Genomic DNA, 23,512 nt, shown 5'->3' on the forward strand with positions numbered 1-23,512 from the left:
AAAAATTATGCTTATATGTCTTATCCTATTAATACTGTATTGGTCAGGTAAATGGATAAAAAGATGTCATTGAATAGAACTGGAGTGTTCTTAAGTTCACTAAGTCTCTTGGTGAACTCAAGTCTAAAATCTGTTAATAGGCTTCAAATTACGAATCCGAACTGTTGAGATCCGCTTATCTTACGAGTGATACGTCTACATGTAAAAATTTTAAACATTCAAATTAATTTATTATAAAGTCAAGCAGTCAAAATTAGAAGCTTAATAAATTAATTTTGATGCATTCATTTTCTGAACATTTTTTTACCGCTTGACTTTATACAAAATTAATTCAAATGTTTAAAATTTTCACATGTAGACGCATCACTCGTAAGGGAGGCGGATTTCAACGGTTCGAATTCATCATTTGAAACCGATTTGACAGGTTTTAGACTTGAGTTCACCAAGGGACTTGATGAACTTAAGAACACCCTAGTTCTACTCATATCATATCATTCGTCGTCTTCATATAAATGATATGATAGGAGTAGAACTAGGGTGTTCTTAAGCTCACCAAGGTGTTTGGTGAGGTTAACTCCGAAACCTATTAGATTGGCTTCAAATAATAAGTCCAAACCGTTGAAACTGAGTTGCTTCACGAGTGATGAATTTACATGCAGTGTTGTAAAAAGGACCTAAATGGCCAATTAATCGGCCGTTTAATCGGAAACGATGGTCAAACCGTTATGAATACACTTAACGGAGGACTTTTGGCAGATTTTTCCGATTAATCGGCCGTTTTACCGTTTAATCGTCTGTTTATTCCCGTTTATTCCAATTTATTTCAGAATTTTTTTTATATGATAGTGTGTGAAATTAGTTTTATAAATCATGTATTGTAGTTTTGTTTGTACTTGGACATACATTCAATATTTTTTATATATGTTTTTTCTTCTTACTTACTTTAAAATTGATTAATTATTCTTCTATTTATTTATCACATATTTTCTTACTAATTACTGATGTAATTTTTTTCAATTAGTACGACATATTAATTTATGAAACTAAGTTATTATTTGAAAAAAAATTTAACTCTTGAATTTATTTTTTCATTAAATAAATGTGTTACTGACACATGTAAAGTGCTTATGCGTTAAAAAAAATGCAGTGTCATGTTATAATAATGAAATTAAGTTAAATTAAGTTTATTTGATAAGTTTAATGAGTTAAATAAATTATGATATATATACGTAAATTTAATAAAAACGTTAAATTGTCCGCATAATTCCAATTAATCGGCTGCATACCGATTAATCGCTTAGTGGTACCCCGTCCGTCCGATGACCGCATACCATTATTTACAACATTGTTTACATGTAAAGTTGTTAGAATTTTGAATTAATTTTGTATAAAGTCAAGTGATCAAAAAATGTTAAAAAATAAATGCACTAAAATTAATTTATAAACCTTCTAATTTTGACCACTTGACTTTATACTAAAATAATTCAAAATTTTAAAATATTTACATGTAAATTCATCACTTGTAAAGTAGATATATTTCAACCGTTTAAATTTGTCATTTGAAATAAATATAATATATTTTGGAGTTAAGCTCATTAAATACGTTGATGAGCTTAAGATCACGCTAGTTTTACTCAATATATATAACTATTTATATAATTTTATAATTTTTATTTTTAATTTATTATAACGAAAAAATATCTTCATCTTTATCCGTACCGATAAGTTAAATGGAAAGAAAAATTGTTTGTATTCAATACTGTTGAATACAGTACGGATCGGATAAAATAGTAAAACGTATCATTCACGAGTGTGTATCTTCTCAGATATCTCATATTTTGTGTGACCGACGTGTTTGGAGTCTATTCGGGGTTAGCGCAGGAGACAGTATTAATTGAGCTTTGAAATTTGTGCAGAACATATTTTAACGGTTGTGATTTTCCAATAAGCCACGCAAAATATGAGATATCTCAGAGAAAGCGAAATTGTCATTCACACCCCTAGTTGGCAGTTCTTGAACAAATCCGATAATGAATGAACTATCAACACGTGTCATCCCTAATAGCACTCGGTAAAGTAGGAATTCGTATCCTCTGAGATATCTCATATTTTGCGTGACTTTTTGAAAAATTTCAACCTTACAATACGTTCTGCGCGAATCTCAAAGCTCAAATAATACTGGCCCCTACGTCACTTCCGAATAGGCACCGGACACATCGGTCACGCAAAATATGAGATATCTCAGAGAATATGCACTCGTAAAGCTGTTCTGCACTTCTGCTTCTGCATTGAATATTATACCTTCTGTACTTAACCAAGATATTTTCAAAAATTAATATAAACATTGAGATGTCTGTCCTTATAACTTTTTTTTTTTATTTTTTTATTGCGCTGTCATTAGCATTCCCCTCTTTTTGTCCTACAAAGGTCATTTGAGTTGACAACTGAAAGTTATTAACAATTGGGTTCCTTTCATACGGTAAAACCTCTTTGAATTCTCGGCCAGCATAAAAAGAAATTACATAGAATAAGCATCCCTCAAGAGTCAAGGGTTTGAAGAAGAGGAAGAAGAAGAAGAAGAAACTAGAAAAAAAGATGGCTGATGAAGAAATATTGCTTGATCGCCTTCATGCAACGGAGCAAAGTTATATATGTTGTGATTTTGGATTATGTTCCCAAGCAGGAGCTTCTTTTATAAAAATGGTATGGTATTGCTAGTTTTGTTTCATCAAATAAGTTCATTCTATATACCCAACTTGTCCTTGAATTATGTTGATACAATGATTTTTTGTTTTTTTTTCTTGCCAAAACATTTTCTTGCTGAAACAAAAACATAGCCAATATAGATTTTAGAAATATACACTTCCCTATCTTGGAAGATTGTCTTTGGGCCTGTGAGTTGCTCTAGATCTCGTCTTATAATTGAGACGAAGCAGATAACTAGGAATTTCATAGATGGTTCTATCAAATTGTTTATTCCTTTATGTCATAATCAATTGCCAAGTCTAAAAATATAAGTTAATAAAACCATTTGCAAATACCAACTTTTGTTTTACGATGGTTAGCTTACCAGTTCTCTTTGGAGTAACACATCAAATTAAGGTTGCATTTGCTCAAATTAGTGAACTTATATACATTATCAGATTGTCGCGGAGTTCATCGGAACATTTATCATGGTATTTGGAGCAGCCGCAACTCCGATAGTAGATGCAAAGTACCCAAATTCAGAAACTCTAATTGGTAAAGCTGCTTCATCAGGTATAGCAGTAGCAATCGTCATTTTCTCGATCGGTCACATCTCGGGCGCACATCTGAATCCGGCAGTCACCATCGCATTTTCTCTGTTCAAAGACTTTCCATGTGTTTGGGTGCCTTTTTACATATCAGCTCAAGTTTTGGGTTCTTTCGGCGCATCACTGGCACTTAAGATCATTTATAGTCCTTTCGAATATGGTGGGGTCACTGTACCGACCATCAGTACCGGCAAGGCATTCTTTCTCGAGTTTCTGATCACATTCATCCTGTTATTTGTGGTTAATTCAGTGTCATATGGCCCCAAAGCTGTTAGTTTAACAAACTCTAGATCTATGCTAATTTAATTTCTATAACTTCTTATTTTACACTTATTAACTATAATCTCTGTTTTCTTTTTTGTTTTTCTAGAACAAAAAGTTGGCAGCGATAGCAGTGGGTTTAACAGTATTGCTGAATACCTTGATAGCAGGGTAAGTTAGTGCAAATTAACAAAGAACAAAGCTTTTAACTCAATTTGATCATCTCTGTGTAAGAATATAATGTTACATCATTTCTGTCTTTCTGTAGACCATCAACTGGTGCGTCAATGAATCCTGTTCGCACACTAGGACCAGCACTTGCTGCAGGCAATTATAACAGAATATGGATATATTTTGTTGCTCCTATTTTAGGTGCAATCTTTGGCACCAGTGCATATGATTTTCTGAAGTTGGCGTAGATGTATTTTTCCTCTTGGGATTTTTTATTATTTTTTATTTTAAGGTGTAAATGCATGCCGACTGATGCCTACTTTCTAGTTTGAAGAAGAATGATTGGCATCGGCTAATTAAATGAGAAGATATATATGAAGATATATTTTAAATTTCAGCATGTAAATATGCAATACTACTGCATATATTTGTATGTTTAAAGGATGTGTTCATAGAAAATCAACAAAAGTGAAGTAAGATTTAAGCAATTAATTTAATTAATAAAACATCGTATAACTGGACATGGGCCTCACACCTAGGGGTGTCAATGGTACCTTTTTAGCCGTTTACCCGACCCGTATCGTATTCGATAAGGCGGGTATGGGTAAGGTTTTTTTTTCGTTAGCTTATTGGATATGGGTATGGGTAAGAATTTTTTTTCGTTAAATAAATGGATAAGGGTATGGGTAATGACTATTTCGTACCCGTTACCCTATAGGGTAATTATAAAATCCAAATATATATTCAATTCAATTTTCAACCCACTTAAATGTATATTCGTGTTTTTAAATTTTTATTCTTTATAAAAAATAATTTAGTTGGAATTGATTGCACATTTATTTTATTTTTTATTAGAAATGCAATTATATATGTGTTAAAATGAATGAGTTTTTGATGTTTAATTTGTAAAATATAATAAAACTAATTATTATACTAGTATTATCCGTTATTCACCCGCTATCGTTTCGTTACCCAATTATATTAACGGGTAAGGGTAGGGTAGGGTAAGATCAATTTTTAATGGGTATGGGTAAGATCAATTTTAATGAGTATGGGTATGAAAATGTCTCCATCCGACCCGTACCGTACCCATTGACACCCCTACACACACCAGCAGGAGTTCGACTTCGACACAAAGGAAAGGAAAGTAAAGAAAATGAAAAAATAAAGAAAGAGACAAAAAAGGAAGAGAGAGGAGATCCGAGAAGAAAGGTATCTTTGAATAGTTTATACATGAAGTGTACGTGTAATATGTTGTCGACTCGCTTACGTGTAATATGTTGACTCACTTAGGAGATACAGGAAACAAATCTGCTGTGATTTTTGAAAATCACATGACCCTGATATTTTCTATGTACAAATTTCAAAACAGATGAAGAATGAATGAATTTGTAATAGTGGATGGTTTAAATGCCTCCATGTTTTTGTATCTCCATCATGCCTCCATCTCTCTTCATTATTTTCAAAGTTCAAACAGTCGATCCGAACCGTTCAACCTAACCTCCATACTAAAATATGTTTGGAGACCAAATTTTATATTTTTAGAAATTTTTTTTACTATTTTCTTAGATAGGTACAAAATCAGTAAATCTGAACCATCTAAAAACAGTATTTTTTTTACCTATCTAAAAAAATAATAAAAAAATTTCTAAAAATATAAAATTTGGTCTCCAAAAATATTTTAGTATGGAAGTTAGGTTGAGCGGTTCGGATCGACTGTTTGAACTTAGAAAATAATAAAGAGAGATGGAGGCATGATAGAGACACAAAAACATAGAGGCATTTGAACCCTCCTCTTTGTAATAACAGGATCATGTAATTCTTAAAAAATCACATCTGATGTATTTGGTACGGATATTATTTATTATTATTTTTTTAACTTGTCGGGAATGACCCGACTTAGGTGCGGATTTTGACTCAAAGCAGCAATGAGATGAGAGAAACTTTTTATTTAAACTATTTTGTCCACGTTTGAAAAGGAAATTAATAAAGCAGTATACTAACGGACCATCTGCATTAATGGACTATAATGAAAATTTATTCTTCAAATTAATTTAAAGGTATACATGCTAAAATTCTGAATGTTGTATTACCTTTTATTGTTAAAAATATATTTACAGCCTTTTTTTATTTTTTAATAATGTACTTTTATAGATTTTGTAAAATATGCACTCTAAACAAGAAATTATGAAATTTTAATTTTTTTTTTTGCGAGCAACTTGATTAGCATCAAATAATTATCAGCACATTTTTTTTTGGGAGGTGCTATTCTAAGGGCAATAATTTCAATAATAAGAGCTGAGATAATATTTTTTATACTAATGCCCACTTTGCCCTTCTCTCTTAATACTATATATGAATACGTAATTAATGGATAACTAAAGAGGAAATTATCTCAAATATCTTTCATCTTTTTTTTGCTGTACATATAGAATGGAAACTAATCCTTCCTAGCTGGTATATTTGTTATGTCATTTACAACATTTACATATCCGATTATATTGTTTGATTCATGATACAACGATATATAAATTGAAACTTAAGGGCATTTATGTTGAAAAAAAGAAAAAAGAAGTTCGAAACCAATCAAATTAAAATTGTATTTTAATTAACAACCTCATTATAAATATTTATAAACTTTGTAATACATTATAAAATTTATAAATATATAATGAGGACGTTAATTAAAATGAAATTTTAATTTGATTGGTTTCCAAACTTTTTTTTTGCAACTCAAATGTCCTTAGGTTTCATTTCACATCATCTGTTAAAACGCTAGCCGAAAATGAAATGATCAAGCCAAGTGCACACATCAGCTCATACCACATTTCCTGAAGCTCTCCATAGTCCATACGGCATCGTTATCCCAAATATTAGAACCTTCTATCCTTCGAATCCCAACCAAAAATTATGTATAATTTTCATTTTATCTAGAGATAAACTCAAAATAGGGTCATACATAATCTTAATTGACGGGGTTTTCAAGAACAGGCCAGGTTTTTGCCAATAAATGTTGTAAATGATATGGCAGATATACTGATTAGGAAGGATTGGTACGTTTCCATTCATTATGTAAAAAAACAGATGAAAGATATTTGAGATAATTTTCTCATTAGTTGTTATCCATTAATTATGCATCCATCCATATATAGTATTAAGAAAGAAGAGCAAAGTGGGTATTAGTATAAAAAATATTCTCTCAGCTCTCATTATTAAAATTATTGCCCTTAGAATAGCACCTCCCTTTTTTTTTTTATTTAGAATCTGCAAACTTAAAATAATACAAAGTACCTATCTTCGTTTTTTTTTTTCTGCATTATGCAATTATGATCCAAATAGAAAAAATGTATAAATATTCTATTTTTTTGAGTAATTTAATTATTCAAATTCCTTCATCCACCTTTTTGCCCTTAATTTTAAAAGGACAGTTGATCCGACGTGTCCATGTTATCTTTTCTCTTTCAACTAAAGGCACACCCCGCGCATCACAATATTTACCATCTCTACTACATTATAAAATAACATATTGCTCTGACTTTGAACAACAAATAGATAATTCATATCCTTTAACTGAGTAAAATACTCTAACGCCATTGAGTAGTTCGTCGTGAGTTTTGTACTTGAAATTGAGTAATTCAAATTTTTTGGCCTCGATCTTGTTCAAATGGAATTGCTAACTCATCGATATTCTTCTATTAAACAAAAATTATGTAAATAAATAAAGGAAAAATAAAAAATAGTTAAATCTTATAAACCATTTTCAAATGTAATATTTTTTTTGTTTTATTTCTTATCATGTCATATTATAATTTTATTATCAAAATGCTAAACTTTAGTTATAGTTTATAAGACTGTCAGGTATCCGAGGTGAAGAAAAACATAACTAATAAATTTGCTAACCTGTCAAGCATCAAAATGCTAATCGTTAACGTGCTGATTTTTTTTTATTTGTGCTCTAGATTGTCAAACATCAAAGGATACCTTAATTTGCTCACAAAGAAACTATCGTACAATTCTGAGGTGAGAAAATGACCTATATATGTTACTTTTCAAAATAAAATTGACTAAATATTATAAATTATCTTTGTTTAGATAATTGAGAATTGACAATACTCTCGTTGAAGAAATAGAAATGGCACACGAAATTCAAAGCAGGAATTTATTTTATCATGCAGCAACTTTTTTTTTTTTTTTATTGCCGAAAAAAGCAATTAGGATTGATTGTGAAATAAAGAATGAATCATCAGATCATCAATTGATAATATCTAATTAATAGGTGTCTATTAAAAAAGTAAACCATTACTTTATTAGTTTTCTCTCTAAAACGTGGACAAAATGGTCCAAATAAGATTTTTCTCTCACTCAAAAAAACTGTTCACTAAGTACGTACACCGTGTCTTGCTAACTATCAAGTTGAACAATTTCTATTGGTTAAATAATAATGTAGCTTAATTTTAGCCAGTGACATCCTCTCCTGTGCCTCACTTGTAAAGACTAAAGAGTAGGGGTGAGTAAATCGCTCATAACTCGTGAGCCGCTCATAACTCGCTCATTAAAAGCTCGCCTAAACTCGCTCATTTATCTGCTCATTTAAACTCGCTCATTAACAACTCGCTCATTTACTTAATGAGCGAGCATGAGCATGTCCCAACTCGCTCATAACTCGCTCATTAAGAATTTGCCACATCTAATCCCTGCCATATTTAATCCTATGTAATTATGTGTAACATCAAGCTTGCCTTATTAAGATTGATAGATAGTGAGCATAGTTTCATATTTAATCTTGTGTAATATAGTGAGCACAATGTAACATTTAATCATGTGTAATATACTAATATTCATAGTTTCATATTCATTTTTTTTTGTAAATCGGCAGAACCAAAACCTCCGCCTAAAGTCCAAAACAAGTAATAGTCATAACAACTCGCTCATTTAAATGAATTATGACAATTTATTGGATTTTGTTATGATGACTTTTAACAAATTTTGTTATGCGTGAGCACATTATATAATTATGTTATGAGTCATAAGTCATAACTCGTGAGCCGCTCATAACTCGCTTATTAAAAAGCTCGCTCATTTACAACTCGCTCATTTATCCGCTCATTTAAACTCGCTCATTAACAACTCGCTCATTTACTTAATGAGCGAGCATGAGCATACCCTAACTCGCTCATGCTCGCTCATTAATCACCCCTACTAAAGAGTAAGTAAATTATATGACATGTCAGCATAATGCGGGGTTATTCTCTGCATTAACTCAAACTTTGAGTTAATATAGAATAAATCAGAACCATCTGATCCATATTGACATGAAAATTAAAGAGATCTCGTGTATTTATTCTGAACTAGATTGATTCGGATTCTAATTGGATAGCCGATAAGCATTAACTCAAATGATAAGTTATGCAGAGGATACATATTCATATGAGGTCATGAGATAGCTGATGGTTGTATTGAGTGAAATTAGTCACGTCGTTATCACTGATATTATGCCACATTACGAGCACGTCACAACAGATCATGTTACGTATATCAGTTCATGTCACATTACATGCCAGCCGTCTGATTAGAATCGAAGCCAATCCATCCCCCCGCCTATGAGCTTAATATTATGGCGGATCTCAATCGGACGGTCCAGATCTATTAATGTATCGTGAGTTAATATAGAGCATACAAATTTGTCAAGTTCTACAACACACTATACATAACTAATTAATTTTTTCAACATTATTTATTAACTATAATTATTGTATAACAGTTTTTATTTATTTATTTTTAGTATATTTGTTGAAAATTTAAAAACAATAATTAAATATGACTTGTCACATCACGTTTAATTACAGAATAACCACAATCATTCACATCAAGTAATTATTTCTAATCACATCACATCACATCTAAAAAAAATAATTTACATATCATATTAAAATATAATCAAGTTAGGACATATTAGTTGCGTCTATGTTTCTTTTCTCTTGACGCTAATTAATAGGTACGCCAGATTCTCTATTCTTCCACATATTCTGCAGCCGTGTGTTTGGGAAATCATGAGGTGGAAATGGGAAACAATTATATGGGAGACCAATTTCATGTAAGAGAGCTCATTTGTCAGTGATTTGTCATATTTAATTGATAATATGTCTACAAGTCTGTCGGAGGATTTGGATTTCCATAGTGGCACTTTTGTGTGGTTTCTTCAATCTCTAAACAAAAAAAAGTTTCTTCAATCTAGAATTTTTTTTTTTTTTTGAGAAAGCAATCTAGAGATGCGAAAAATTAGAACATAATTAAAGAACCATTACTCGAGACCTCTTAGTTCATCAAATTGAACGTACCTCTGGAATATTATATATATATATGTTACTGCTTTTACAATTAGTAACGCATGAGTGGATATATGATTATGATATTTGTGTATAATTAATTTATGTTAATTGTTGATATTTTAGGGTGCTCCGCTGACGATGATTTTCTCACCGGAGCAGAAGTAGTTGCGTCAATATATGACTGATCACCACGTTGATATATTCATGTAAAGTATCAAACTTTCTTGTTCGTATTTTTTTAATGGCTCGATGCATTCATACCACTACAGCAAAAAAGGAGCATTAGCGACCGGTATCAGCAACCGGTGCTAAAGCCGGTCGTGGATATTCAATTTCTCCCAAAAAAAACAAGATTTTCATCCAAATTCAAGCGACCACTGTATCAGTGATCGGCGCTAACACCGGTCGCAGATAGTAGGATCTGCTGTAGTGTACATTATATTTATTTGATGGAAATTCAAATATTTGTAGTTTTAACAAATCTACCTTAATTTGATTTATTTTTAAAACTTATATTGATATAATTTTTATGAACCACATAAAATATTAACACATTTCAATTTTGTTTTCAAAATATGTGCGTCAAGAGCTTGTATAAACATATTGATATAGGAATATTTTAGCAGTTGAATTTGAAGGCCTAATTCTCATGAAATAGTTTTGTATGTTTATGCAGAGAAAATATTCAAATGCAATGGTTGTTTTTATTATTTTATTTGTAAAATGTAAGAAGTATGGGCAGAGCACAGCAAAGACCGAAAATTTTATTAATACTATTGTCCAAAAAACAAATACCATAATTTGTGGAATTTGAAAAATACTAGAGTTTTCAAGTCAATATGCGGCCCCATTTTGAAGGGGGACGGGGGCGCAAATTGACTATGTTTTGCTTCAAAGTAAAATTTAATACTTTAATACTTTACATTATTTTTTATCTTAATTTAATTTTGCAAGAAAAAAAAAATATTCCGATCTGATTCAACATTCCTACTTGGCTCCACAATAAATAATGCAATGAAATATCATAAATTAAGTCTTTATAAATCATCATGTCACCATAAATATTGAGAAGAAAAACATGATAAGACAACAGAAATTGATATTTCAGCAATTCCGTTTGGAATCCAAATACATGCTATTTATTTTCCAGAGTAGATGTATGAAAGACAGATGTGAGTTTGACATGTAAAAAATAGATATCTCAACCGGTGAAAATTCATGATTTTTCAATTTGATTTCACTCTTAGTTCTTTTTCTTCCACACGTTCCAATTGTATCAATTTCTACTGACGTACCACATGATAACGAATTTTGTTTTTTTTTTATCCATTTATATAGTTTTTTTTTAATAATAGAAATGATCCAAATACGCACGGTACTTTCCTTTGTTTCATATTACACGTAGTGTATAGAGACAACAACTCAACTCCGGGTGTCAATGATATCCTTTTAACCACTTTACTATTTACATGGTATTTGATAAAATAAATATGGATAAGATTTTTATTTGTTAGCTTATCAGATATGAATATGAATAAATATTTTTTCTCGTTCGCTAAATGAGTAAGAGTACAAGAACTATGTATCTATTATCATATATAAAAATATATATATAATAATATTTGAGCAATACTTAGTCATGGTGAAAATTATTTGTCTGATATTTCATATGATAATATATATTTGAGCAATACTTAGTCATGTATTTTCGTTATTTTGTATATGTTTTTTAATATAAGAAAAATATTAAACATATTACTTTTAATTGTATGTCTTGTTATTTAGTTAAATAATTGAATTTGTACAAAGAGATATTCGTGCTTTTGAATTCTATTGCTTTATAAAAAAAAAAAAAAAGATAGTTAAAATTGATTTTGCATCTGTTTTTTTTATTAGTTATGTGATTGTATATCTGTAAAATGAATGAGTATATTTTATTTGTAAAATATAATAAAATTAATTATGTATTAATATATATTATCTGTAATTCACCCGCTACTGTTTTATTACTGTATAATTTAATGAGTAAAAGTAGAGTATGATAAAATCAATTCTTAATTGATAAGGATAAAATATAAATAAGATAAATTCTTAGTGAGTATGTATATGAAAACGCTTATATTGTAACCATTGACATCCATAAAACTCAAGGTACTATCTCGTTTATCGGTACAACTTAATAACCCGAATTTCTTTTTCATACCGTCTTCTAAAAAAAAAAAAACCAATAATCAATTTTTTTTTTGAGAAAATTTCAAAGTTACCAGATGTGCAGATATAAATCATATAAGAGGAGGGTTCAAATGCCTCCATGTTTTTGTGCCTCCATCTCCCTCCATTATTTTCAAAGTTCAAACAGTCGATCCGAACCGCTCAACCTAACCTCCATACTAAAATATGTTTGGAGACCAAATTTTATATTTTTAGGAATTTTTTTACTATTTTTTTAGATAGGTACAAAATCAGTAAATCTGAACCATCTAAAAACAGTATTTTTCTACCTATCTAAAAAAATAGTAAAAAAATTCCTAAAAATATAAAATTTGGTCTCCAAACATATTTTAGTATGGAGTTTAGGTTGAGCGGTTCGGATCGACTGTTTGAACTTTGAAAATGATGGAGGGAGATGGAGGCACAAAAACATGGAGGCATTTGAACCCTCCTCATCCTATGATATGTTGGTTGCGCATGTACAGTTCTGTACAGTACAACCAAATATATCTGTGCAAATATTAATTTCACTGGATTTCACATCTTTTAGTCGGTTGGTTATACAGATTATATCTACGAACACAATAATTATGGAATTTTCTTAAAAATAGTGACTATTGGATTTGGTTTTTTTTTTATTCAAAGATGGTAGGAAAAAAAATATCGCTTTTCACCACCAAACGACAAAAAAGTTATAATAATGGTACTTTCATGACATGATAGACTGGTACCTGTCAAATAACTGCAGCACCGTTTCTTTGAAATTAAGATTACTATGTACCAATTACCAACAGACACGTTCCATCTTTTAGCTAGAAGTGACGATACATCTTAGCCAACAAAAGTTGCGGATAATGGAGACGGGTAACGGGCTCACCTCCAGTTTTAACTAAACTGGACGGTCGTGATTGTTGTGGATTTTTTTTTTTTTAGAATTTGGTGGATGCTACCAAGATTGTATTAATAAATGTGTTTACAACATCCGTTCCTAATGTATTACAAGATTATTTATGCTATTACATCAACATGATTCGCATTTGAATCCCAGGCCCGATTTCTCATGCTTCCAACTCTATTACCACAATACCTACTCAATAGTACCGCATCCAAAGTACCGGATCGAATCCAATTAGATTAATTTCCAACCTAGTGATTGAAATTTGGTATCAAATTAAACATAAGAGGTCTGGTTTTGAGAATCGTACTGTAACTAAAGAACAGTTTAAATTTAAAATTATACATACCGGAGGAATTCACGTTCTCTTAGGTTACATGATTGAGTACAATTGAAACGGATGATTCAAGACTGTTTTTTTTAACTTGGCACGAATCTCAAAACACAATAAACTGGTCTCCCTGTGCTATCTGAATAGGCACTGGCTGAGAGTAAATTGAGATATGTTTCAATTGTCTTGAGTCAGGTACCTAAGAGGATACAAATTCGTACCGGAGATGATTCAAATTTTTTATTATAGGCTACGTTTGGATGAAACAAGGAATATAGTAAGAATAGAGCTAATCTTAAGTTTAAGAATAGTAACTAACTCAACTTTTAATTAGTTGTGTTAGTAGAATAGTGAGCTAATCCATATAAGACAAACAAAGAATAGTGGATTAGTGCTATTCTTGCTCCATCCAAAGATTGAATAGCTCAAAAGAATAGTGCTATTCTTGCTCTATCCTTAGAGTTTATAGAATTGTTCCACGTTTTTCATTAGCTCTCTATTGTCTTTAGTGCAGCCTTATTTTTGATTTCATTTCTTTTTTTTATTCTCTCTCTCTCTTTTTGTGTGATCTTGATAGTTGTTGTTAAGTATAATTTTTATTAAACAAAATAAAATTACATCAATCCTTTCATATCTACTACAACATCACCATATTCAAATCTAAAAAACATCTCAATATCAATAACACATCAGCTAAATCATCTAACAACACAACACAATACAATAACATCACAACATTTAGCGAACCGACTCCAAGTGGTCACCAATTTCCTCTCTCATCTTTTTGCTCTTTGTTGCACTAGTTGACCAATGACAAGAAGGATAATGCATCTAGAACATATATATTTTTAGGGTGGTGGGTGGGCGAGGTCGGTGCAGAACGCAGCCTCCCCTAACATCGTATAGGGTTTTGGTATAACCGGTTTAGAGGTAGGGAGAATGTAGGAGTTAGAATTTAGAGATGGATTAAGGGTTAAAGACGACGGTTTAAGGTTTAGAGACGAAAAAAGTAAACAATGGCAGGACCCAGCATGTAACAGGGGGGCAGCTGCTCCCGCCCTGGATTTTGAGTTCTAGTGGTGATTTATCGGTACTGATCGACTTTGTCTCTTTCTGAAAATTTTTATGCCTCCCTCTAAATGTTTTATTTGTAATTCGGGTTAAATTTAGTGTTAAAATAAAAATAAATTTTTTGAATTATGATTGGTAATTAGAATTATAAGTTAAAGCATAAGAAATTACAAGTCAGAGCATTGAAAAATATAAGTTAAAGCACAAGGGCGGACCCAGAGTATAACAGGGGGTAGCAGTCCCTTTCTGGATTTCGAGTTTTAGTGGTGATCTATCAACCGATCGACTTTGCTCCTCTCTGGAAATTTTTTTGCCTCAATTTAGATGTTTGATTTGTAATTCTAGTTAAATTTAGTGTTAAAATCAAAATAAATTTATTGAATTATGATTGATAATTAAAATTATAACTTAAAGTATCAAAAATTATAAGTCAGAGCATTGAAAAATATAAGTCAAAACATTATTTTCTTATCGAGTACCGAATTAGTTAATGAGTTTAAATTCAATAAGCTATTTAAACTTGATTCGATATTTTTTTGTCTCTAGATGAAAATTCTGAGTCCGTCTCTATTAAATCATTTTTTTATTAAGTATTTAATTAGCTAATGGATTTAAGTCTAATTAGCTGTTTACATTCAATTCGATATTTACTTCTAGTAGAGGAGGCGGCGGCGTACAAGACAGAAGAATGGAGTGCTGTGTTAGCGAAGAATGCTAGGCTGTACTGACGGAGGCAGAAAGGTGGACACGTGGATGGCTGTACCGACGGAGGCAGAGAGGTGGACGCGTGGATGGGCGACTAGAGTTTCAAATTCAGAGACGTCGTTAAAGAGACGCTCTCCTTGTAACCCTATGCTGAAATAAAACTCCATCAGAGCCTTACCTTTGTTTTCGAAGATTTTTTTCTTTTTAACGGTCCAACCTGAAATGTCTCGAGTAGCAATTTTTTTTAATGTATATTTGTATCTATTAATTAAATACTTAAATAGTTTTAATAATTTACGTTGTAATTTTTGAATCGAAGGCATATTATAGTATAGATGACAATAAAAATATGCAGATTCAATTTTTACAAAAAAAAAAAAAAATTATTGAGAACTCATCTTTGATCTAATGACAAATACAATATCTTTCATTTGAGAAGCTACAGATTCAAAATCTAAATGGAAATTTTTTTAGTGAATATTGAATAATTGAGTGACTTGATTTTTTATACTTACTCAAATAAATGTGTGATTATTGTATATATTAATTTTAGCTGGTTATTTTTAAAGGTTCTGTTCAGACGATTTTGACAATTATATCGGCTAGCTAATTTTTCTCTTAAAAGTTGATAACAACATCAAAACATGCAGTTTTGTTAGAATGACCTCTAAAATGGATCTTCTGGACTAACGGGTTGGGCCCGACTGGTTTACACCAGTATATTATGGGCTCAGCGGCAGCGCTAAGCCCTATAAAAAGAATCACGTAAAACTTTCAAATTCGGACAGATGTGTATCTTCTTATAGTTTTAAATACGGATTCAAATACAGTCAGATAATATCCGATCCGTTTGCACCCCTATTTGAAGGTGGTAGAACCGCAGAACAGATCTAAAATTCGGACAGCTTTATAGTAATTTTCTTTTTTCCAATAAGTCCGTCTGAAGTAGTAATTGGGCCTTGAAGGCCCAATTGTACTCTTGCATTCCAGGATCGAAACAAAGATCAGATTTTTTTACCAAGTTAGGAAACACATTTATCGAAGCCCCAAATGTGTTCGCACTCCAGAATTTTGTGTAAGAATCGGTACAGTTTTTTTTTTTTTAACCTGAAATTCATAGCAAAATTTATCCTGAACTTGTACAGATGTGTATCTTCTTATGATGCGATTCTTTAGATTCGAGGCCTTCATGTTAAACTTTTTCAGTATTGGTGAGAAAAAAAAAAAAAATCATAATCTAGATCATAGCTCATCCACATGAAAAAAATCATAAAACTTTTTCGAGCAATGTATTTCTAATTGACATAGATTTCCAGCTTGTATTTCTAATTGAGGCGATGAACGACGCCGCATGAACAAGACCTTGTAGTGTTGCTATGTTCTACAACTACAATTTTGCTTATCTAAATCCAACTTCCACCTCAATCCATTTTTTTGAACCTCAGCACAGGACTTCATGTTTCTACGGATATCATGCGCATCCAAACCCTAAAATAAAATAAAACAAAAGGATGAACTAGTTGCCCCAAAATCCAATATCTGAAAACACCTCGAACTCTTGTTTAGTGTCTTATCCGATGTTCATGTCCAACTTTTTAAAGCTCTGTTTACAATCCTTCAAAATACTACTAGCAAACCTTTAAAATTTTGTCTACAAGTCTTTAAATTCTAAAATCTAACTAGTTCAATTCTTAATTATTTTTGTCTCCAAACCAAAAATAGAAATATTTCTTTCACTCATTCTTTTTTTTCTCCGATAATTTCCGTCTATTTTTCTGATGATCTGTGATAAATTTTGCAAATCTAAAACCACGAACGTTTTTTACTCGATTTTATCTTTCAAATGAGAACCATGATTAAAATACTTTTGAGTTATATTTGTGTCGCTGTTTTTTTTCTACAATAAAAAATCGGAGGCACTTTAAATTTTGTTTCTCAGCCTTTAAATATTTTTCTACAATCCTTTAAAATACTCGTGGCAAACATTTAAATCTTACATGTAAATTAACCAAAAAAAAATACAGTAAAAGTCTATAGCACTTTAAATTTTGTTTCTCAAGTCTTTAAACCTCCATCTACAACCCTTTAAAATACTTGTATCAAGCCCCTTGGGCCATACATATAACTTATCATTTTTTTTATAGTAAAAATCCATAGGCACTTTAAATTTATGTCTACAATCTTTAAAATACTCATGTAAATCATTTAAAATTTATGTCAAATTGCAGTCTTTATACATAGCATATGAAACCTTTAAACCTAGCATAGGAAACCTTTAGACCTAGTTCCAATAAAAAAAGGCGACATAAATGTAATTCAAAAATACTTTACAATGGATCTCATTTGAAAGATAAAATCGAACAGAAAACGTTCGTAATTTTAGATTCGATATTCATCAAAAAAAAGTAGACGAGAATAATTAGGGATTAAAAAAAAGTGGGTGTAAGGAATATATATATATATCTATATATATAGGCCGTGGCTAATTTGCTGCCGGCGGTGCTGCCAGCCTTTTTTATTTTTTTTTATTTTGTGATGTCCAAACAACAAATCCAAACCGTTAAATGTTAAATCTATACTATAATCTACTTGGAGACCAAATTTTACATTTTTTTGAAATTTTTTACTATTTATTAAGCTGGTTTAAAAACCGCTGATTTCAATGCTGCAGAAATTTACTGAAATCAGCGGTTTTCAAACCATCTTAATAAATAGTAAACAAATTCCAAAAAATGTAAAATTTGGTCTCCAAGTAGATTATAATATAGATTAAACATCTAACGGTTTGGATTTGTTGTTTTGACATCATAAAAATAAAAAAGGGTGGCAGCACCTCCGGCTAAAATGCTGCCGGCAGCAAATTAGCCGGACCCTATATATATATATATATATATAGAGTAAGGCTTGGGTGCTATGGATAGCATAGAGGACTACGGTGCTACGGCTCAATATTTGAGTTTTCAAAATCTTAACGGTCGATCTGAACCGTTCATCTTGTTGTCCATATTAATATGTGTTTGGAGACCAAATTTTACATTTTTTGGAAATTTTTTACTATTTTTTTAGATAGGTAGAAAATAAAATATCTGAATGGTGCAGAATTTTTTAGATCAAGTGATTTTCTACCTAGCTAAAAAAATAGTAAAAAATTTCCAAAAAATGTAAAATTTGGTCTCCAAACACATATTAATATGGAGAACAAGATGAACGGTTCGGATCGACCGTTAGGATTTTAAAAACTCGAATATTGAGCCGTAGCACCGTAGACCTCTATGCTATCCATAGCACCCAAGCCTTACTCTATATATATATATAGGCTGTGGCTAATTTGCTGCCGGCGGTGCTGCCGCCCTTTTTTTTATTTTTGTGATGTCCAAACAACAAATCCAAACCGTTAGATGTTTAATCTATATTATAATCTACTTGGAGACCAAATTTTACATTTTTTTGAATTTTTTTTACTATTTATTAAGCTGGTTTGAAAACCGCTGATTTCAGTAAATTTCTGCAGCATTGAAATCAGCGGTTTTCAAACTAGCTTAATAAATAGTAAAAAAAATTCAAAAAAATGTAAAATTTGGTATCCAAGTAGATTATAATATAGATTAAACATCTAATGGTTTAGATTTGTTGTTTGGACATCAGAAAATAAAAAAATGGACGGCAGCACCTCCGGCTAAAATGGTGCCGGTAGCAAATTAGCCGGACCCTATATATATATATATATATAGAGAGAGAGAGAGAGAGAGATAGGCTAATGTGCTTCCATAAGCACTTGGCCCGAAGTGCTGTCACCCCATTTTCGATTTTTCAAAATCCAAACAGTCGATCCGAACCGTTCATCTTGTTCTCCATATTAATATCTGCTTGGAGACCAAATTTTACATTTTTTGGAATTTTTTTGCTATTTATTAAGCCACTTTGAAAATCGCTGATCCAACGGTGAACCCCTGATTTTACTGTTTGGCAAGCCACCGTTGGATCAGCGATTTTCAAAGTGGCTTAATAAATAGCAAAAAAATTCCAAAAAATGTAAAATTTGGTCTCCAAGCAGATATTAATATGGAGAACAAGATGAACGGTTCGGATCGACTGTTTGGATTTTGAAAAATCGAAAATGGGGTGGCAGCACTTCGGGCCAAGTGCTTATGGAAGCACATTAGCCTATCTATCTATATATATATATATATATATATATATATATATATATATATATATATATATATATATATATATATATATATATATATATATATATATATATATATATATATATGACTTGGCTACGGTACTATGGGTAGCTAAGAGGCCTCCCGTGCTACGGCTCAATATTCGACTTTTCAAAATCCTAACGGTCGATCCGAACCGTTCATCTTGTTCTCTATATTAATATGTGCTTGGAGACCAAATTTTACATTTTTTGGAAATTTTTTACTATTTTTTTAGATTGATTGAAAATCGCTGTTTTTCAGACAAATCTGGACCATAAAAAACAGCGATATTCAATAAATCTAAAAAAATAGTAAAAATTTTCCAAAAAATGTAAAATTTGGTCTCCAAGCACATATTAATATAGAGAACAAGATGAACGGTTCGGATCGACCGTTAGGATTTTGAAAAGTCAAATATTGAGCCGTAGCACGGGAGGCCTCTTAGCTACCCATAGCATATTAGCCAAATCCTATATATATATATATATATATATATATATAGATATTTGAAGACAAAGAGTTAAACTAAGGATAATCCTCAAGGGCTGTGTTTCTTTTATTTCAATTTTCTTGTAATGAAACCAAGGATAATGCCTTGGGGCGTTTGTAAACAAATTTCTTTTAACTTATCAATAGAATTGTTAATGATCATTTTGCTCACTGACCTTAACAAAAGAAGAAAAAAAGAAAAAAAAGAGAGGACAATTTCAATGAAAGCAATTCACATCACACATCTTTGGAACAAAAGGAAGTATAGGTCGTCAGATCACATTGAATATACTACAAGAATGGAACATTATCTTGAATATACTACAAGAATGAAACATAAATCACCTTTATTATTATTACTTCATTCATAAAAGAAGGAGCAATTAATTCTAAATTAAAGCAACTCTAAAAATTATTGCATGCAATATAGGTTTAATTGGGTGTGCTTACTTCATTCTCATTTTGACAAACAGAATGAAGTTAATTAGTCGCATTTACTTATGATTTAAAGTCTCCGGATTGCACGCAAGGGACACCAACTACATAATTAACTCAGTTTTGAAATAAGGTTAACAATTAACAAACTTATCCGAACATTTATTAAAATTGAAGAAGAAAAATTATTAATATATTTTCTGCAATTTAGACTTGTTCTGTAAGTTGAATAAAGAACACAATGCCAATTTGAATAAATTAAATCAAACTTTACTAGCTGGGATCATAAATTAAAGTTAACCGGCCAAATCGAATATAATAAAAATTGAGTGATCTCATGAATGATGAGGCATTTCATAAAATAAAAGTTAGGCGGCCAAGCATTTATTAAAAGTTGAGGGATCTCATAAATGAATTAGATGTATATATAGATTAATAACTATGTTGAATTAGTATCTTGAATCTAGATTTTTCTTTAAAAGAAAAAGATGAAAGTCTATTATAGTTCTAAATTATAATATTCATAAAGAATCTCATTTCAAATTTGCTCAATACCAAGGATATTGTTTTTTTGTGGCGCAGCGAATTAATTAATTTTGTCAACTTTGTCAAGTAGTAAAGTTTAGAGAGAATTCTGAATTCAAAATGAATTATATATGCTGAATGTATTACATAATAGCTAGTTTTTCTATCGTAAATAAATTTTTAGGTTAATGATGATGACATATTAGAGTTTATTTATTTTTGTCTTAGTGTGATGCTAACTTTAAGATAGTAAATTTTAGTGATAATTCAGAATTCAAAATGAATTATGATGGATGTATTACCTAATAACTAGTTTTTTTTTTTTTTTATTGTAAATAAATTTATAGATTAGTGATGATGGCAGAATAGAGTTTACTTATTTTTGTCTTAGTGTGATGCTAACTTTAAGATAGTAACATTTAGAGATAATTCAAAATTCAAAATGAATCATGATAGATGCCTACATGTATTACATAATAGCTAGATTTTATTTAAATAAATTAATAGGTTAGTGATGATGGCTGATTAGAGTTTACTTATGTTTTTCTTAGAGTGATGCTAACTTTATGATAATTCAAAATTCAAAATAAATCATGTTGGATGTATTACATAATATATAGCTAGTTTTTTTTTTTTTATTGTAAATAAATTTATAGATTAGTCATGATGGCATATTAGAATTTACTTATTTTTGTCTTATTGTGATGCTAAATTTAAGATAGTAACCTATAGAGAGAATTCAGAATTAAAAATGAATCTGTATGTTGGATGTATTACATAATAGATAGTTTTTTTTTTATTGTAAATAAATTCATGGGTTAATGATAATGGCATATTAGAGTTCACTTATTTTTGTTTTAGTGTGATGCTAACTTTAAGATAGTAAAATTTAGAGAGAATTCAGAATAAAAATGAATCATGCTGGATATATGATGGTAGATAGAGTTTACTTATTTTTGTCTTAGTGTGATGCTAACTTTAAGATAGTAAATTTAGAGATAGAAATGAATTATGGTGGATGCATTACATAATAACTACTTTTTTTCTACAATAAATAATTAGTGACGATGGCATATTAGAGTTTACTTATTTTTGTTTTAGTGTAATGCTAACTTTAAGATAGAAAAATTAGGTAGAATTCAAAATTCAAAATGAATCATGATGTATGTATTACATAATAGCTAGTTTTGTATTGTATATAAATCCATAGGTTAGTGATGATGGAAGATTAATTTGGAGGATACTCATTTTTGTCAGACTAGCTTTAGGATGGGTATCTTTGGTATCCCCATTAGGTAAATCAGTGAGTTCACTGTATAGGTGTCAATGATATTATTTTAACAGTTTATTCAAACTGTATCGTATTTGATAAGACGGATATGAGTAAGATTTATTTTTGTTAACTTATTGTGTATGAATATGGGTAAGAATTTTTTTTCATTTGCTTATTATGTAAGAGTGAACTAGAACTATTTCGTACATGTTATCCTATAGGTTAAGAAAATAATTATATAAGATAAATTTTTTTATTTATACATATAAATATATAATTTTATTATTATAATTAGAGTGATCTATGAAACATGTCATATCATTTTTTATTTATTTAAAATTTATGTTAACATTAAATTATCCAACATTTTATATATTCTATTGATATTAATATATGATAAAATTGATTTATACAATATTTTGTCATTTCATTCAATTAATAATTTATATCTTCAAAATAATAGGATGAAAAATTATTAATTTTTTTTTATATTTTGTGATATTAGATACATGATGTATCTAATATATTTATTTATTTGCTATATTTTTAGATTTTTTTTTATAATTGATGGGAACGCCAATAAATATAGTGATAAAAAAAGTTTGTTTACACAAGGTTTCTAAAACTGACACTAATTACATATTATTTACACATAATTTCTGAAACGAACTCCACCCGTTGGGCAATTTCAATTGCCGTTTCATTTATCAGGAAATATTTCCATCATTTTATGCTTTCCGAATAACACTATTATGGTTCTCCCTTGCCACAGTGTTCGTGCACCTGCTGCCCATATGATACTCCAATGCACCCTCTTATGCATCGGCAGGGTCAACAACCCTCATATCCATAGCTGTAGTATGCCATCCCACCCTCTTGCTATCACATTATGATGCACAAGTAGTCCTCTCCAATACCTTTGTGCATACGTGCAGTCCCACAATAGATGGTCACGAGTCTCCATTCTATCCGACATACATAGGTGACATTCGGGCTGAATGTTACAGCTGCGGACTGAAAGCACCTCCTGAGTCAAAATTTTATCTTCCAGCATTAGCCAAATAAACACTTTCACTTTCATAGGTATCCTTATTTTCCAAAGGACTCCCTGAGTTGTGGAAAGGATGCCCGTATTGTGCATTGCCTTGTAAGCTGATGCACATGAAAAAATTGCGTGTGGAGTCCACCACCAAGCCACATTATCGTTGTTTAATATACAATCAATTTATGTGTTAATTATCATTATTTATTTTGTTATTTAATATTAATGAGTAAGGATAAAGTATAACTAACTTAATATTTAATGGGTAAG

The 23,512-nt window shown here is 30.6% G+C and overlaps 1 protein-coding gene across 2 annotated transcripts; it reads left to right on the forward strand.

The window, feature by feature from the left end:
* The first annotated feature begins 2,439 nt into the window (after window positions 1-2,439).
* Window positions 2,440-4,215, forward strand: LOC144547482 (putative aquaporin NIP5-1). Of its 2 annotated transcripts, none has more exons than XM_078296148.1 (4): window positions 2,440-2,703; window positions 3,144-3,563; window positions 3,664-3,725; window positions 3,823-4,215. In XM_078296148.1, the coding sequence occupies exons 1-4, from the start codon at window positions 2,596-2,598 to the stop codon at window positions 3,971-3,973; spliced, it is 741 nt and encodes a 246-aa protein (XP_078152274.1). In that variant the 5' UTR covers window positions 2,440-2,595; the 3' UTR covers window positions 3,974-4,215. The 2 variants fall into 2 exon arrangements, with proteins under 2 accessions (XP_078152274.1, XP_078152275.1); XM_078296149.1 differs by lacking the exon at window positions 2,440-2,703 and adding an exon at window positions 2,905-3,017 and having other exon boundaries at window positions 3,074-3,563.
* Window positions 4,216-23,512: the final 19,297 nt, after the last annotated feature.

The sequence above is a fragment of the Carex rostrata genome, chromosome 31, assembly GCF_964058835.1.
Source record: "Carex rostrata chromosome 31, lpCarRost1.2, whole genome shotgun sequence".
Taxonomy (NCBI): Eukaryota; Viridiplantae; Streptophyta; class Magnoliopsida; order Poales; family Cyperaceae; genus Carex; species Carex rostrata.